The sequence below is a fragment of the Colias croceus genome, chromosome 5 (genome assembly GCF_905220415.1).
Source record: "Colias croceus chromosome 5, ilColCroc2.1".
NCBI lineage: Eukaryota > Metazoa > Arthropoda > Insecta > Lepidoptera > Pieridae > Colias > Colias croceus.
Window position 1 is genome coordinate 6,881,823 of NC_059541.1, and position 12,780 is coordinate 6,894,602.

Consider the following 12,780-nt stretch of genomic DNA (forward strand, 5'->3'; position numbering starts at 1 on the left):
CCAAAACAAATTAAAATTAAGAATCTCTAATTCTATTTAAATTCTTATTGCAACATAGTCGAAAATATGCAATGTTAACATTGCATATTTTCCATGCATTCTAGAATCATTTAGTCATAGATGATGTCAAGACAATTATTACATAAATCTTAAGGGGAAATTAAAAGAAAAAAAAATAAGATTAAAAGTACAAAAGTTATATTGTAAAAAAGAGATTCATTTAGATAATATTTATTTCTACGTAGGAACATTAAACCATGCGTTCAACAACTGTGCCTTCTGGTTGTCCAAAATATGCTTTTTGACACATTTTAACAAACAGTCCAATTTCAACCACACCAGGAATCATTTTAATTTGAGTGCTAACTTTCTCCCAATCCATATCTTGGTTTGTAAACATCCAGTCCAATAAAAAGTTTCCATTATCTGTTACTACCGGCCCTGCTTTCGCAATTGCACTACGTAATTTAATTTCACCGCCAAACATTCCAATAATTTTATTTTTTATTGGCACATATGCCATAGGAATAACTTCAATTGGTATTCCTTTTTTATATCTGTCTCCTAATTTCTGAGAATCTTTAGTAAAATCTGCTATAACAATAAGTTTCTTAGAACATGAGGCAACAATTTTCTCCTGTAGTAAACAGCCCCCTCCTCCTTTTATCAATGTCATATTAGCATCAACTTCGTCAGCTCCATCAATTGTAACATCAATAACAGAATTAGTTTCGAGTTCTCCTAGGGTGAGGTTATGTTTTATGATTAATTGTTTCGCTTGAAATGAAGTTGGAATGCAAACTACCTTTAAATTTTCTGATTCGACTCTTTCTGCAAGACGCTGTACTGCATAAACTACAGTGGAACCACTTCCCACGCCAAAAATACAGTCTTTTTTTACGAATTCATCAACAGCACGATAAGCCGCCACCTGTTTAGCTTGTTCGAGCGACATTTTCCCAGTTTTATTGCTATGATTTATCGTTACGTATCCTCTTTTACCAAAGTAAGTGCGTAATTCTCTTAGCAAAAGACTTGATAACATTCGTACCATTCGTACATCTATTATTAGATAATGATAATTTTAGCCCTACAAAAATATATATACCTTGATTTATACTGATATATACCTACCTGTTTTATCAAAACGATGCAGCCCATATTATGTACTTAGCCAGTAGGTACAGATGAAGTACCGAAGTTAACACTCTATTATTTATGGAGTATAGACTATACTTAAACATTGAGTTGATAAAGCTAAACAATCGCATTTTATAGTATATACATAATTAGTTTTTATGATGTTAGCTCTTATTTCATTCATACGTTCTTCTCTTCACTACGGTGCACAGCTACGGTGTACCTAATTACCACAGCTAATTACGTTTGGAACTTTGGACTTTTGGTTAACGATTGTCATTTGTCAAAATTAAAAACATCATATTAAAGACTATGACAAATGACACTTGCCAGTGATACCAACCTGTGTAATTTTGTTTCCCCTAAGCCTGTTTTGGGGATTATATCTCCTAACTTTTAAATAATATATTCTTAATATACATATAAAATGAATTGTTGATCGGGCATTACGAAGCCTTTACATGAAAATTGTTGAGAAGAAAAATATATTTAAATATTATGCATTAGTCTCTGGGTAACTTTTGTCTTATTTGCAAATTTTTATAAGCAATAAACCATGAATTTGCCAAATGCATGCAATGCTCGGGGCTGAATGGGTTAATAGAGATCGCATATACCTAGTTCAGGATCCATCGCCCATTTTTGCACTTGATTACTATCATGTCTGGTTCATTACATACAAAACTGGATTAATGCCATCCGACTACCAATAGATGCCGCTAAGTGTATCATTTTAACCAGCAAAAAATAAAATTAGATTTAATTGCAATTTCATTGCTTTTTATAATTTTTTACATACTTTTGTAAATGGAACCTACCTATTTAATTTCATTTTCGCTCGATTTTAACTAATTTTACAGAAAAGTTTATATTCAAAACAACGCCATCTCATGAAACTACTATAAACAAGTTATTCTCCTCCGATTTGGCGATGCTAAACGAATAATAGATGGCACTACAGACTTTTTACGTTACTTTTCACGTTTTTAACACAGACTAATAATAATATTATCACAGACCACAGACTAATAATAATATACTACGTTTTTAATACATAGTCTCATTGCCTTTGCCACCTATAAAAATATTGTAAATGGGTTATAGCCGTTATAAATTATTACAAACTGCGTTCCTGTAGCGGCCTATATTAGGTAGGTACCTAGTGTATTGATAATTTTCATACGAAAAATGAATTGTCGGAAAACTTGCGAGATTGTGTGAATATTTGATTGCAAGATCTCATTACAAAATAATATACAACCACAGACTAATAATAATATACTACGATACAACCTATACTTAAACCGTAGTAAGTATATTATTTCTAGTCACATTTAATTATATATAAATTATAAATAAATATTAAAGGACAATATTACACAAATCGACCTAGTCCCACAGTAATCTCAATTAAGGCTTATGTTGTGGGTACTAGACGACGATAAATATAATATCACAGACTAATAATAATATACTACGTATACAAATAATATAATATTTTATAAATACATATATAGATAACACCCAGACCCAAAAACAAATAATCAAGTACATCACACAAATATTTGCCCTGACCGGGGATCGAACCCGGGACCGTCGGCTCAGTAGGCAGTTACTTTACAACTGTGCCAACCGCGTCGTTAAGAATATCAAGAAATCATCAATAATGATAATAAATCGAAACTAAAGTTAAATACCTACCTACCTACGTCATCTTGTTTTATTTTCTAAATAATCCTATCAGATTACCTTTATATGAAGTATGAACCAAAAAGTTTTGAGATTTAAACCGTAGAAAAGGTTTTGAATGATCCTTTGCGTTTTTTTTCTTTATGCGCCTAAAATTAAATATTTCGACATCGATTCCCATAAGAATGAAGTATTTTTAACCGACTTCAAAAAAAAGGAGGAGGTTATCAATTCGGCCGGTATATTTTTTTTTATGTATGTACACCGATTACTCCGAGGTTTCTGAACCGATTTACGTGATTCTTTTTTTGTTCGATGCGGGATGGTGTCGAATTGGTCCCATAAAAATTTTATTCGGATAGGCCCAGTAGTTTTTATTTTATGAGCATTTTTGTCTGTAGGTATTTGTAAATTTTGCAAGTGCAAGTTTGAAGTCGGTTGTTTTTAACGCAGTTATCACTTGTCCCGTTATAAAAAGTAGCCTATGTTCATCAGGTAGGTATAATTTTTGCTTCGAATGATGAAAGAATTTTTCAAATCAGTCCAAATCAGTCCAGTAGTTTCGGATCCTATCCAATACAAACAAACAAACAATCAAATAATTTCTGTTTTGTAGATAAATACGAAAGTTACTCCGTCATAGTAGGACAAAATAGTGGGACCACGAGAAAATAGGTATTCCCGCACGCGTCTGAACCGATTTTGACGGAAATCGACGGGATTCGATATATGTACAATGTACATACCTACGTTGAAAAAGGACATCTCAATTTTGTTGCATAAATAGGATTCAAGGGGTAGGAACAGGGATTGAATAAGGCACACGGTTGAAGCCGCAGAATGAAAGTTGGTAATTTATAAGATTAATTTATTTATAAATAAACTACTTATATTTAAAATAAACTACTTCATTTTACTTAAACATATTCTATTTATCATTCATTGACTTATCATAAACTTTTGAGTCTAGTACCTAGTTAAGTACCTATTATGTGAAAATTTTGAAAAAAATGTTTTCTTTAGGAAATTATTAGCATTAATTGATTACCTTGTCTTGTCATTAATTTATTTACCTACTTGGTAATAATCGGTCGAACACTTGTTTAAAGTTTATTTTCCTTGTCCTTTCCAGGTAATCTAAATTATTTAATTTTTGCAGTAGGTAATTAATTCATTTCGGCTTGAACAGACAAGGCCATTAGGTGAAGCGAGATTGCCAAATATGGGTGATCTGTAGATATACATAATCCACAAGGAAGCATCACATTTGCTGTAGCATTCTTATGGGTAGGTGAACGAAGTGCCTTAAACTACCTAGCCAGGTCTGCAAACTGTAAACAGCTGTCCATACCCAAGCACCACTCAGCAGCTTTCAAGGGTAGCTTTCGATACAATGCCACTGTGTTGGAACAACTGCATTCCACCACCATTAACCAGTTTGACAAATATTAATAATTTTCGTTTCCAATACCGGAAACATATTTTAAAATCCTGTTCTAACCCTTAGTGCATTTGTATCGAATTACAGTTTACACATAAACTTTAATTAAATATTTATTTTATTTACTGGTTATAACATAACATTATATAGACATTTATTTTCTGCCTATTTATCATTATACTTAATTATTACAAACATTGTATATGTTAACGGAAATGTATGTAATCCGTCATTGTATAAAATTCCTAGGAAATGTATGTAATTCCTAAAATCGCACGGAAATGTGTGAAATAAATCATTTTATAGTACACATTTCCTAGGAAATCTATACATTTCCTAACTAACAATCGGAAATGTAAAACATCTAAGATATTGGAAGGTACGCGGGACGAGGGGTATGTATGTCGCAATCGGATTGTATAATCCGCCGAATTACAAACGGCCGGCATTTTGTAATATGCCAAAAATTCGTAATCAGAATTTTTTGGTTTGGATAAGGGGGTGGGTTAGGTTAGGTTCGTGTTTTTTAAAACTATACAGAAATAGGAGCCCCACTTCGTGGGGCTCCGTCGGCTCGCGACCGTCTTTTTGTAGAATTTTTGAAAAAGACGAATTTCGGCATATTACAAAATGCCGGCCGTTTGTAATACGGCGGATTATACAATCCGACTGCGACATGTACACGGGGTCAGCAGGACGAGGGGACTGATTACTTACCAAATGAAAATTTGATTTGATTGAATATAAGTTGATTTAAGAAATGTTAATTAGTAAGATAATATGAACATATTGTTATTAGCCGGGGCGGACTGCTAGTTTATTATAAAATTGGTCTCATTCTATTATCACGCCGTTGCATTTCGACTTATATTCGGATCTTAAGGGTGCTATTACGGATTTTTACAAAAACACGCTGTTTTTCGGTACCATTTTAACTTAAAGCAATTACACGTGAGAACATAGTAATATCTTAATTTAAAGATAATATATTCAGCTCTACGTTCATCTTATAAAAATTGTACGACGTTATACAAAATTGTCGCTGAAATACGATTTTCCCAGCACAATAATCGCATAAAATGCAAAAAAATGGGGTCTAAAACGGTACCATTTTAAGAAAAGTAAAAGCCTAATCTATCTTCTTACCTATACATTATTGAGGGATATATAGTCCTTTATAGATTATGATAATTTTTTTGTATCTAAATCAAAATTTTATTTCAATTATTAGCTAAATTAAAAATACTTGTCGATTTCTTCATACATTTTGCTCTCGCGGGTCGTCAGACCGCGCTCAGAAGCGCTCTTGGAAGGACGGGTGTATCGCTCCTCGTCCCAAAAATAAAAACGAATAAGAAAAAGATTATTGTGCGTGCACTGTCGTTTTTGTGATTTGAAATATTTGATACTTTATAAGTAAGAGTAAACTGTATAAGTTTCATATTCAAATTATTTGTAATTTAAAATTATGTTTTAAAAATTACGTTGACTGAGATCCCCTTTTTTATGGGTTGTTGAACGGATTGGTGGGGTAAAGCAATTTGACAAAACTTAAATCCAAAATGGCGCCGACGAAAATTTTACATCTTTTCGTCATGGGTGTCATTTTCATGGTTTTTGGGGTAGCTATTAAACAATATGAGGTCAAAATTAAAATCCAAGATGGCGCCGACGAAAATTTTACATATTTTCGTCATGGGTGTCATTTTCATGGTTATTGGGGTATCTATTAACGAATATGAGGTCAACATTATAATCCAAGATGGCGCCGACGAAACTTTTACATCTTTTCGTCATGGGTGTCATTTTCATGGTTTTTGGGGTAGCTATTAACGAATATGAGGTCAAAACTGAAATCCAAAATGGCGCTGACGAAAATTTTACATCTTTTCGTCATGGGTGTCATTTTCATGGTTTTTGGGGTAGCTATTAACCAATATGAGGTCAAAACTAAAATCCAAGATGGCGCCGACGAAAAATTTGACATATTTTCGTCATGGGTGTCATTTTTGTGGTTTTAGGTGTGTCTCTTTAAATGATGTATCTCTTTAAAATTATTTTTAAGACTGTCCCACTCACACTCTGTATAGGTTATAGCTTTGCATACGCTAAGTACGTAAAAAATACTTATAAAATGCCAGGTGTATCTTTTTTTTCAATTAGATTAATTCATAAAACTCTTTGTGTACACCCCGTAAATGCAACCCGCCCAACTTTGTCACCCGCACGTGAGCTATCGTTTAATTATGTTTTCATAGACAAAATAATCACATTAGCGAAACGGTATATGCCGGCTGCACGAAGTTAGAGAAGAAAACATGGATTTTCAGGAAAAATTTAGCAAAATATTTTTGATGTAATTTTGTTGTTTAAGTATTTTTACGTGATTAGGGTTTGCAAAACTACAAGTCCCTTAGCACTTAGTATACCGATAGTGGGGCACCCTGTATAGTCGAATTCTTATATACTATCAGAGAGAGAGAGAGAAATAATCTTAAAGAGCATTGAAATAAATGTTTAGGAATCGTCGTTTGCGCTATCTTGGATTTTAGTTCTGACCTCATATTGGTTAATAGCTACCCCAAAAACCTTGAAAAAGACACCCATGACGAAAACATGTAAAATTTTCGTCGGCGCCATCTTGGATTTTAGTTTTGACCTCATATTCGTTAATAGCTACCCCAAAAACCATGAAAATGACACCCATCACGAAAAAAAGTCAAATTTTCATCAGCCGTCAGCGCCATCTTGGATTATAGTTTTGACCTCATATTCGTTAATAGCTACCCCAAAAACCATGAAAATGACACCCATGACGAAAAAATGTCAAATTTTTCGTCGGAGCCATCTTGGATTTTAGTTTTGCTTTTGACCTCATATTGATTAATAGCTACCCCAAAAACCATGAAAATGACACCCATGACGAAAAGATGTAAAATTTTCGTCGGCGCCATCTTGGATTTTAGTTTTGACCTCGGGTAATAGCTTCCCCAAAAACCATCCACATTTGCAAAATATGTGTTTGCTCCTTAGGAAAAGTTCAGATTTCCTAGGTAATGTGACGAATCTAATTTATTTAATTCGGACCGTAACTTCGAATAACATACATATAACATACATACATATTTTCTAAGAATTGTATACAATGCCGGATTTAATACATTGCCGGTAACATAATAATATGTATGATAATTCTTAAAAAAATACATATTTTAAACATTTCTTAAAAAGCTTCTAGATATTGCATACAATTCCTAGAGGTTTTGTAAAACACACACTTTTTTAAAGTTAGTTACTAACATACTTATCACAATAATTGTACCTACCTAGTTACTAATAAAAGTATAAAAATGAATTTTTAAAATTCGTAATAAATTAAAAATAATATCAAGTATGAAGATGGTCTATAAAATGGAATGCGCTATGTTTACGTGAGCGTGATGTTCCCGCGAACCACGTGGCGACGTTAGATACCTAAATTTGAGTAACGCAGATTTGTGACAGCGTCCTTAAACCACTAGGATTTGTATACAATTCCTTGATTTCATACATTTCCGGTAACATATACATAATTTCATTTTATTAATTTACATTAAGTATATACATAATTACATACTGATATTATATCTACCAGCTACCTATATTACATGTTTTAACTGATGTATTTATTTATTAGTATCTATCATATTAATAGAAATATATCTTTCACATAATATACTCATGTTAAATTATCATTATATACAATTCTAGACTGAAACTCCAATAGTCACTTGGGGTCACTGAAAATCAGTGGTGGTAAGGTATTAATCACATTGCCATCATATACTGAGTTGGCTCCATTTATCAGGTCACTCACTGCCACATTACAGTTCTTAGGAATAAGATTATTTTTATTTAATTATTTTTCTTTTTATTTCTTTTTGTTTTTCCTTTGTTTATAAATGTATTTCGTGTTGTGATCTTGACAATAAATGTGTTTTATTTATTTATTTATTTAATGTCTCTTACTGCATGCTTTTCATGCAGTTGTCCGCACCATATGTATTGTGGTCTTTGTCCATACACACTTTCTCCAAAGCCCTGCTTTGGTCATGTTTCATGTATAAGCTCCTGTATAGTAGTAAAATTTAATCAAATATTTAATTCTTATTTCTTGAAATTTGGTATAGTATTTTTTGTGTGATACAAATCAAAACCAACAGTCAGGTTAGGTAGACTACAATTTACAAAACTGGCAGGGTTGCCATGCAATGGTTGGTGGTTAGTGAAACACTTGACTCGACTGTAAGCTTGTATTGAACTGCTTAAACTGTAGAACAACAGGACTATATATTCTAGACGCACACATACAATAGATTACACACTACACTGTAAACTGTAGAATTAATATAAAAGACATAGTTCATTATATTTTGTAGTCTTTGATTATTTATACTACAGACTAGAAATAAATACTATGTATGCGATTATTCTAGCCATCCATTTTCGTGTTCCTTAAAATTAAGTACATCTTAGTCAAAGGGCAACTTATTGTGCCCTTGCCCGTAATGCACTCATAATTTCAAGTTGAATGTTTGTCATTCTTTATGTACCAAACACAGTCACGGCCACGGCGCTCATTCCATTTTACTGGTATTAAAACAGATGAAATCCTTCATGATCCCATATCCTTCTTAGTAGCAAATGTATCTTGTGTCTACAATGTTTTTGTGGAGAATCGTATTATTATTTACATTTGGGATGAATTAATTCTTCTCCTCTCTTGAACAAATTTGTTATTGCGAACGTAAGCAATAAGTCTGTAATAAAACAATCTTATATTGGGTTACAAATCCATAAACCAATCATTAAAAATCATGTTTGTAAAAATTTATGTTCTGAGAAAATATCAGTTTACCATATAAAGCTTATTTTCTGCCTGTAGATTCTACATAACCTCACAGTTCATCCATAAACCATATTTAGCACTTATTTTTAAAATATTAGTCAACAATTAAAAACGAAAACAAACAAAGCTTCTCGTTTTGGTTTTGACAGAATCTCGTAAATAAACTGAACTAAATACCAGTCATAATAATGTACTCTGTGACTAAATAACTCAGTTTACTTTGTTTATTTAAAAATCCGAGTTTAGTAGGTACCTACCTATTTATTATTATGTTGATTGACACTTGACGCCACAGACTTGAAAATAAAAGGTACGTGTACATATATTTACATTAGTGCCATCTAGTGGCTCTGGAAGGAAAAGAACTTCAAGTCTGTGTTTAACGTGCCATCTAGTGTGTTAAAAGCAAAAGACCAAGAGATATAATCGAACATGTAGTACGTTTTTTCCCCACTGGCGCTTTAATTGCGCAAATTCATAGTGCAACTTTTTTTGTATGGAGTGAACCGTCTGTTGTATACGTAGTATATTATTATTAGTCTGTGTTACTATCAAGCTAATTTTCCGTGAGTAGCTTTATTTTGATGAGACGCCCAATAAGGGCATTGAAACTTTCTGGCATATCAAACCCGCCGCCATTTTGATTTTTTTTCAAAATCGCGGCGCACGATTAAAGTGGTATGTATGGATAGAGGATACATAGACAAACAAAAAATGTCTAATAACATAGTACCCTAAAGCGTCACATTACCGAGATATTTGGAGGTAAATAACAGTTTATTGGAAGAAAGTAGGTAGATCCATTACATAAAAACATACAAACATTACATAAAAATATAAGTAATGTAATGAATACCTACTTTCTTCCTGTAATAATAATAATCTACCTGGGAGTGATTAGTTGGAGATAATATTATGCATATAGACACGTAATAAGTCTATTTTTAGTGTTTGTCGTACTCATAAGTGAATATTTACCTCCAAATATCTCGGTAATGTGACGCTTTAGGGTACTATGTTATTAGACATTTTTTGTTCGTCTATGTGTCCTCTATCCATACATACCACTTTAATCGTGCGCCGCGATTTTGAAAAAAAATCAAAATGGCGGCGGGTCGATATGCCAGCGTCCATACAAAAAGTTTCAAACCCCTTTCGTAAAGTTTCCTTCATAATATCCTTCTCCCGACATTAAAGAACTCACCAAAAAAAAACTTATCGAAATCGTTCTCTTGTTGTCACTTGTTAGTTTTATTCTCGCCGAAGGTGAGTAGTATATTCTTTGGTTTTATTTGAAGTTTGCTCAATATTTGGTCGAACACAAGTTCAACCGCGGCCGACGGCCAGACATAAAGGTAAATTTATACATTTAACACATTATTAATTCGTCTGATTCTTATAAACAGGAAAAAAATTATGGTGGAAATTCATAGTTCTGTAATTTAGTGTACGCAACACGCTTCGGTAGTTCCTACTATTGACTGAAATATTTTTGATCTAGATTTGGGACACAAGTTCAACCACGGCAGCGTCGTCCAGATTAATAATTCACATAAGGATAAATTAACATTTAACACATTATTTCGTCTAATTATAATAAATAGCGAACATTTTATGGTTGAAATTCATAATATTAAGTGTACTTACGCAACACGGTTCAGTAGTTCCCACTATTGATTGAAAAATTGTTTATTCTAAAATGAAACAATTTTTATTATCGTTCGTCGTATTATTGCTCCTCGTAAATATATGTATAGCAGATCCAAAAGTATAGTAAGTAATCTTTTTTATAGCATTAGTCTAATTGTTAAGGGTAACTTGTTTTTAAATATTTATTTTAACAGTGTACCGATAGGCTATAAATTTATATGTAGTTAGTTCCCGTTCTCGTCCGTTTTCCGGGATAAAACTTATTTTTTCAGGTACCTATCTAACTATTTTTGTACCAAATTTCATACAAAGTGGTTGAGGAGTGAATAAGATATAGACAGACAGATCTGTCTGTTTCTTATTCACAGCAGTTAGAGTTAATATCGAATTTATAATACCTATTAGTTATGTAACTAATTATTTTTATACAGGGTTACTTGTAAAACACCGGCAACCTCGAAAGACAAGATAACTAACAATATTTGTTCTACGACTTTTGATAATTTGTTAGATTTTATTTTCATACAAAAATAAATATTCATTTAATTTTCCGTTTGAATATTATAAACTCTACGCCTCCCAAAAATTACGTAAACAAGAAGCGAACGAGGGGGGGAAGGGGGCGTCGGGTCGTCCATCCGATAATGAATAAGACATAGACTTACAAATGTTAGGAGGGTACAATAAAAGTTTAAAAAATCATTTAAAAATAATTTATTGTGTTATGCCAAAAGTCGTAGAACTAATGATGTTAGCTATCCTGCGAGGTTGCTGGTGTTTTACAAGTAACCCTGTATAATATACCTTAGGTATACCAGTTTTGCTTATTATACTAAGGGCCGATTTTTCAATCCTTGTTTAAAAATTACACGAACATTTTAAAATGTCACCTGTAAACTGTCATATACCTACGGACAATTATTAGAACACATTTTTGAAATAGTAGTTTAATACGTTATTCGATGAATAAGTTTTAACCAAGGATTGAAAAATCAGCCCTTAGGAGTACTTTTTGTCATTACTCACACGCTTTCCCATTTGTTTTTCAGTAGAACATGCTGCTATTTCCTTTTCGGATGTTATGTAAGTCAATATACATACCTCTGCTCACGTCACATAAATTTTTTAATAAACATTTAAACTGTTAAATGAGTTTGCCAGAGAAATTAACATAATATATGACACGCAAAGGTGATCTTATCTATGAACGTAGCTCAAACTACTGGACCGATAAGGCAGGCATAAGTTTGGCATGCAGCTGATTGCAACAATGATTTAGGCATCTTTTAAAGATTTTGATAAATTCTACCCCCAAGGATTAGTCATGTCATTTATTTTGACCCCGCGAGCGAAGGTGCATTTTATTCAAATAAGAAATTAAAAATATTACTCAATTTTTTTAAGTATAAAATGTTATAACTAGTAACTAAAGAAAGTTATTTTATTGAATGTTTTTTTTCACAAAAAAGAACAAATATTTTTTTTAATAATTTGTCTATTACATTATTAATACTTTTTTAATATTTCAGGAAGAATTAATCGATTATAGCGACTGTGATGTGTTATATATTGGAAATGGACATGAGAATGAAAACAATATTGTGTACACCAATAAATAAGTACTTAATTATGATTAATAATTATTAAAGTGAAAATTTTAATTTAGGTTACGACAAATAAATTGAATTTTGACCTAAGAAATACAACAGCAGTTTTATTCAAATTGTTATTTTCTTTTTAATGATAGATTTCTACATTTTCTAACAAAATCTATAAAATATAAGTACTTAACTCAATACCGGGGCGCCTTTTTATTCATAACTAGCTGTTGCCCGCGACTTCGTCCGCGATTACGTCGTTTTAGGTCATTCGTCGTTTAAAAAAAATACGTGACACTTTATTTTTGAATGTTCTTAATTGTCTCTTATAAAATTTAACTACATTAAAATTGAAAACTCTGATAAGAAAATCT

At 32.2% G+C, this 12,780-nt stretch overlaps 1 protein-coding gene and 2 long non-coding RNA genes across 3 annotated transcripts; 1 reads left to right on the forward strand and 2 right to left on the reverse strand.

Annotated features, from left to right (window-relative positions):
* Positions 1-181: 181 nt before the first annotated feature.
* LOC123692066 (ribose-5-phosphate isomerase) lies at positions 182-1,045 on the reverse strand. The gene has a single exon (XM_045636704.1). The coding sequence runs from the start codon at positions 1,043-1,045 to the stop codon at positions 251-253; it is 795 nt and encodes a 264-aa protein (XP_045492660.1). The 3' UTR covers positions 182-250.
* Positions 1,046-8,550: 7,505 nt separating this feature from the next.
* Positions 8,551-9,362, reverse strand: LOC123692084. Its single transcript, XR_006751482.1, has 2 exons — positions 9,168-9,362; positions 8,551-9,069 (listed from the first exon to the last, which is right to left on the reverse strand). It is a non-coding gene; the product is annotated as an uncharacterized LOC123692084 (long non-coding RNA).
* Positions 9,363-10,560: 1,198 nt separating this feature from the next.
* Positions 10,561-12,521, forward strand: LOC123692078. Its single transcript, XR_006751476.1, has 3 exons — positions 10,561-10,931; positions 11,858-11,891; positions 12,338-12,521. It is a non-coding gene; the product is annotated as an uncharacterized LOC123692078 (long non-coding RNA).
* Positions 12,522-12,780: the final 259 nt, after the last annotated feature.

Coding starts and splice junctions, on each gene's coding strand:
- LOC123692066 (XM_045636704.1), bottom strand. CDS start 1,045: ATGTTATCAAGTCTTTTGCTAAGAGAATTACGCACTTACTTTGGTAAA.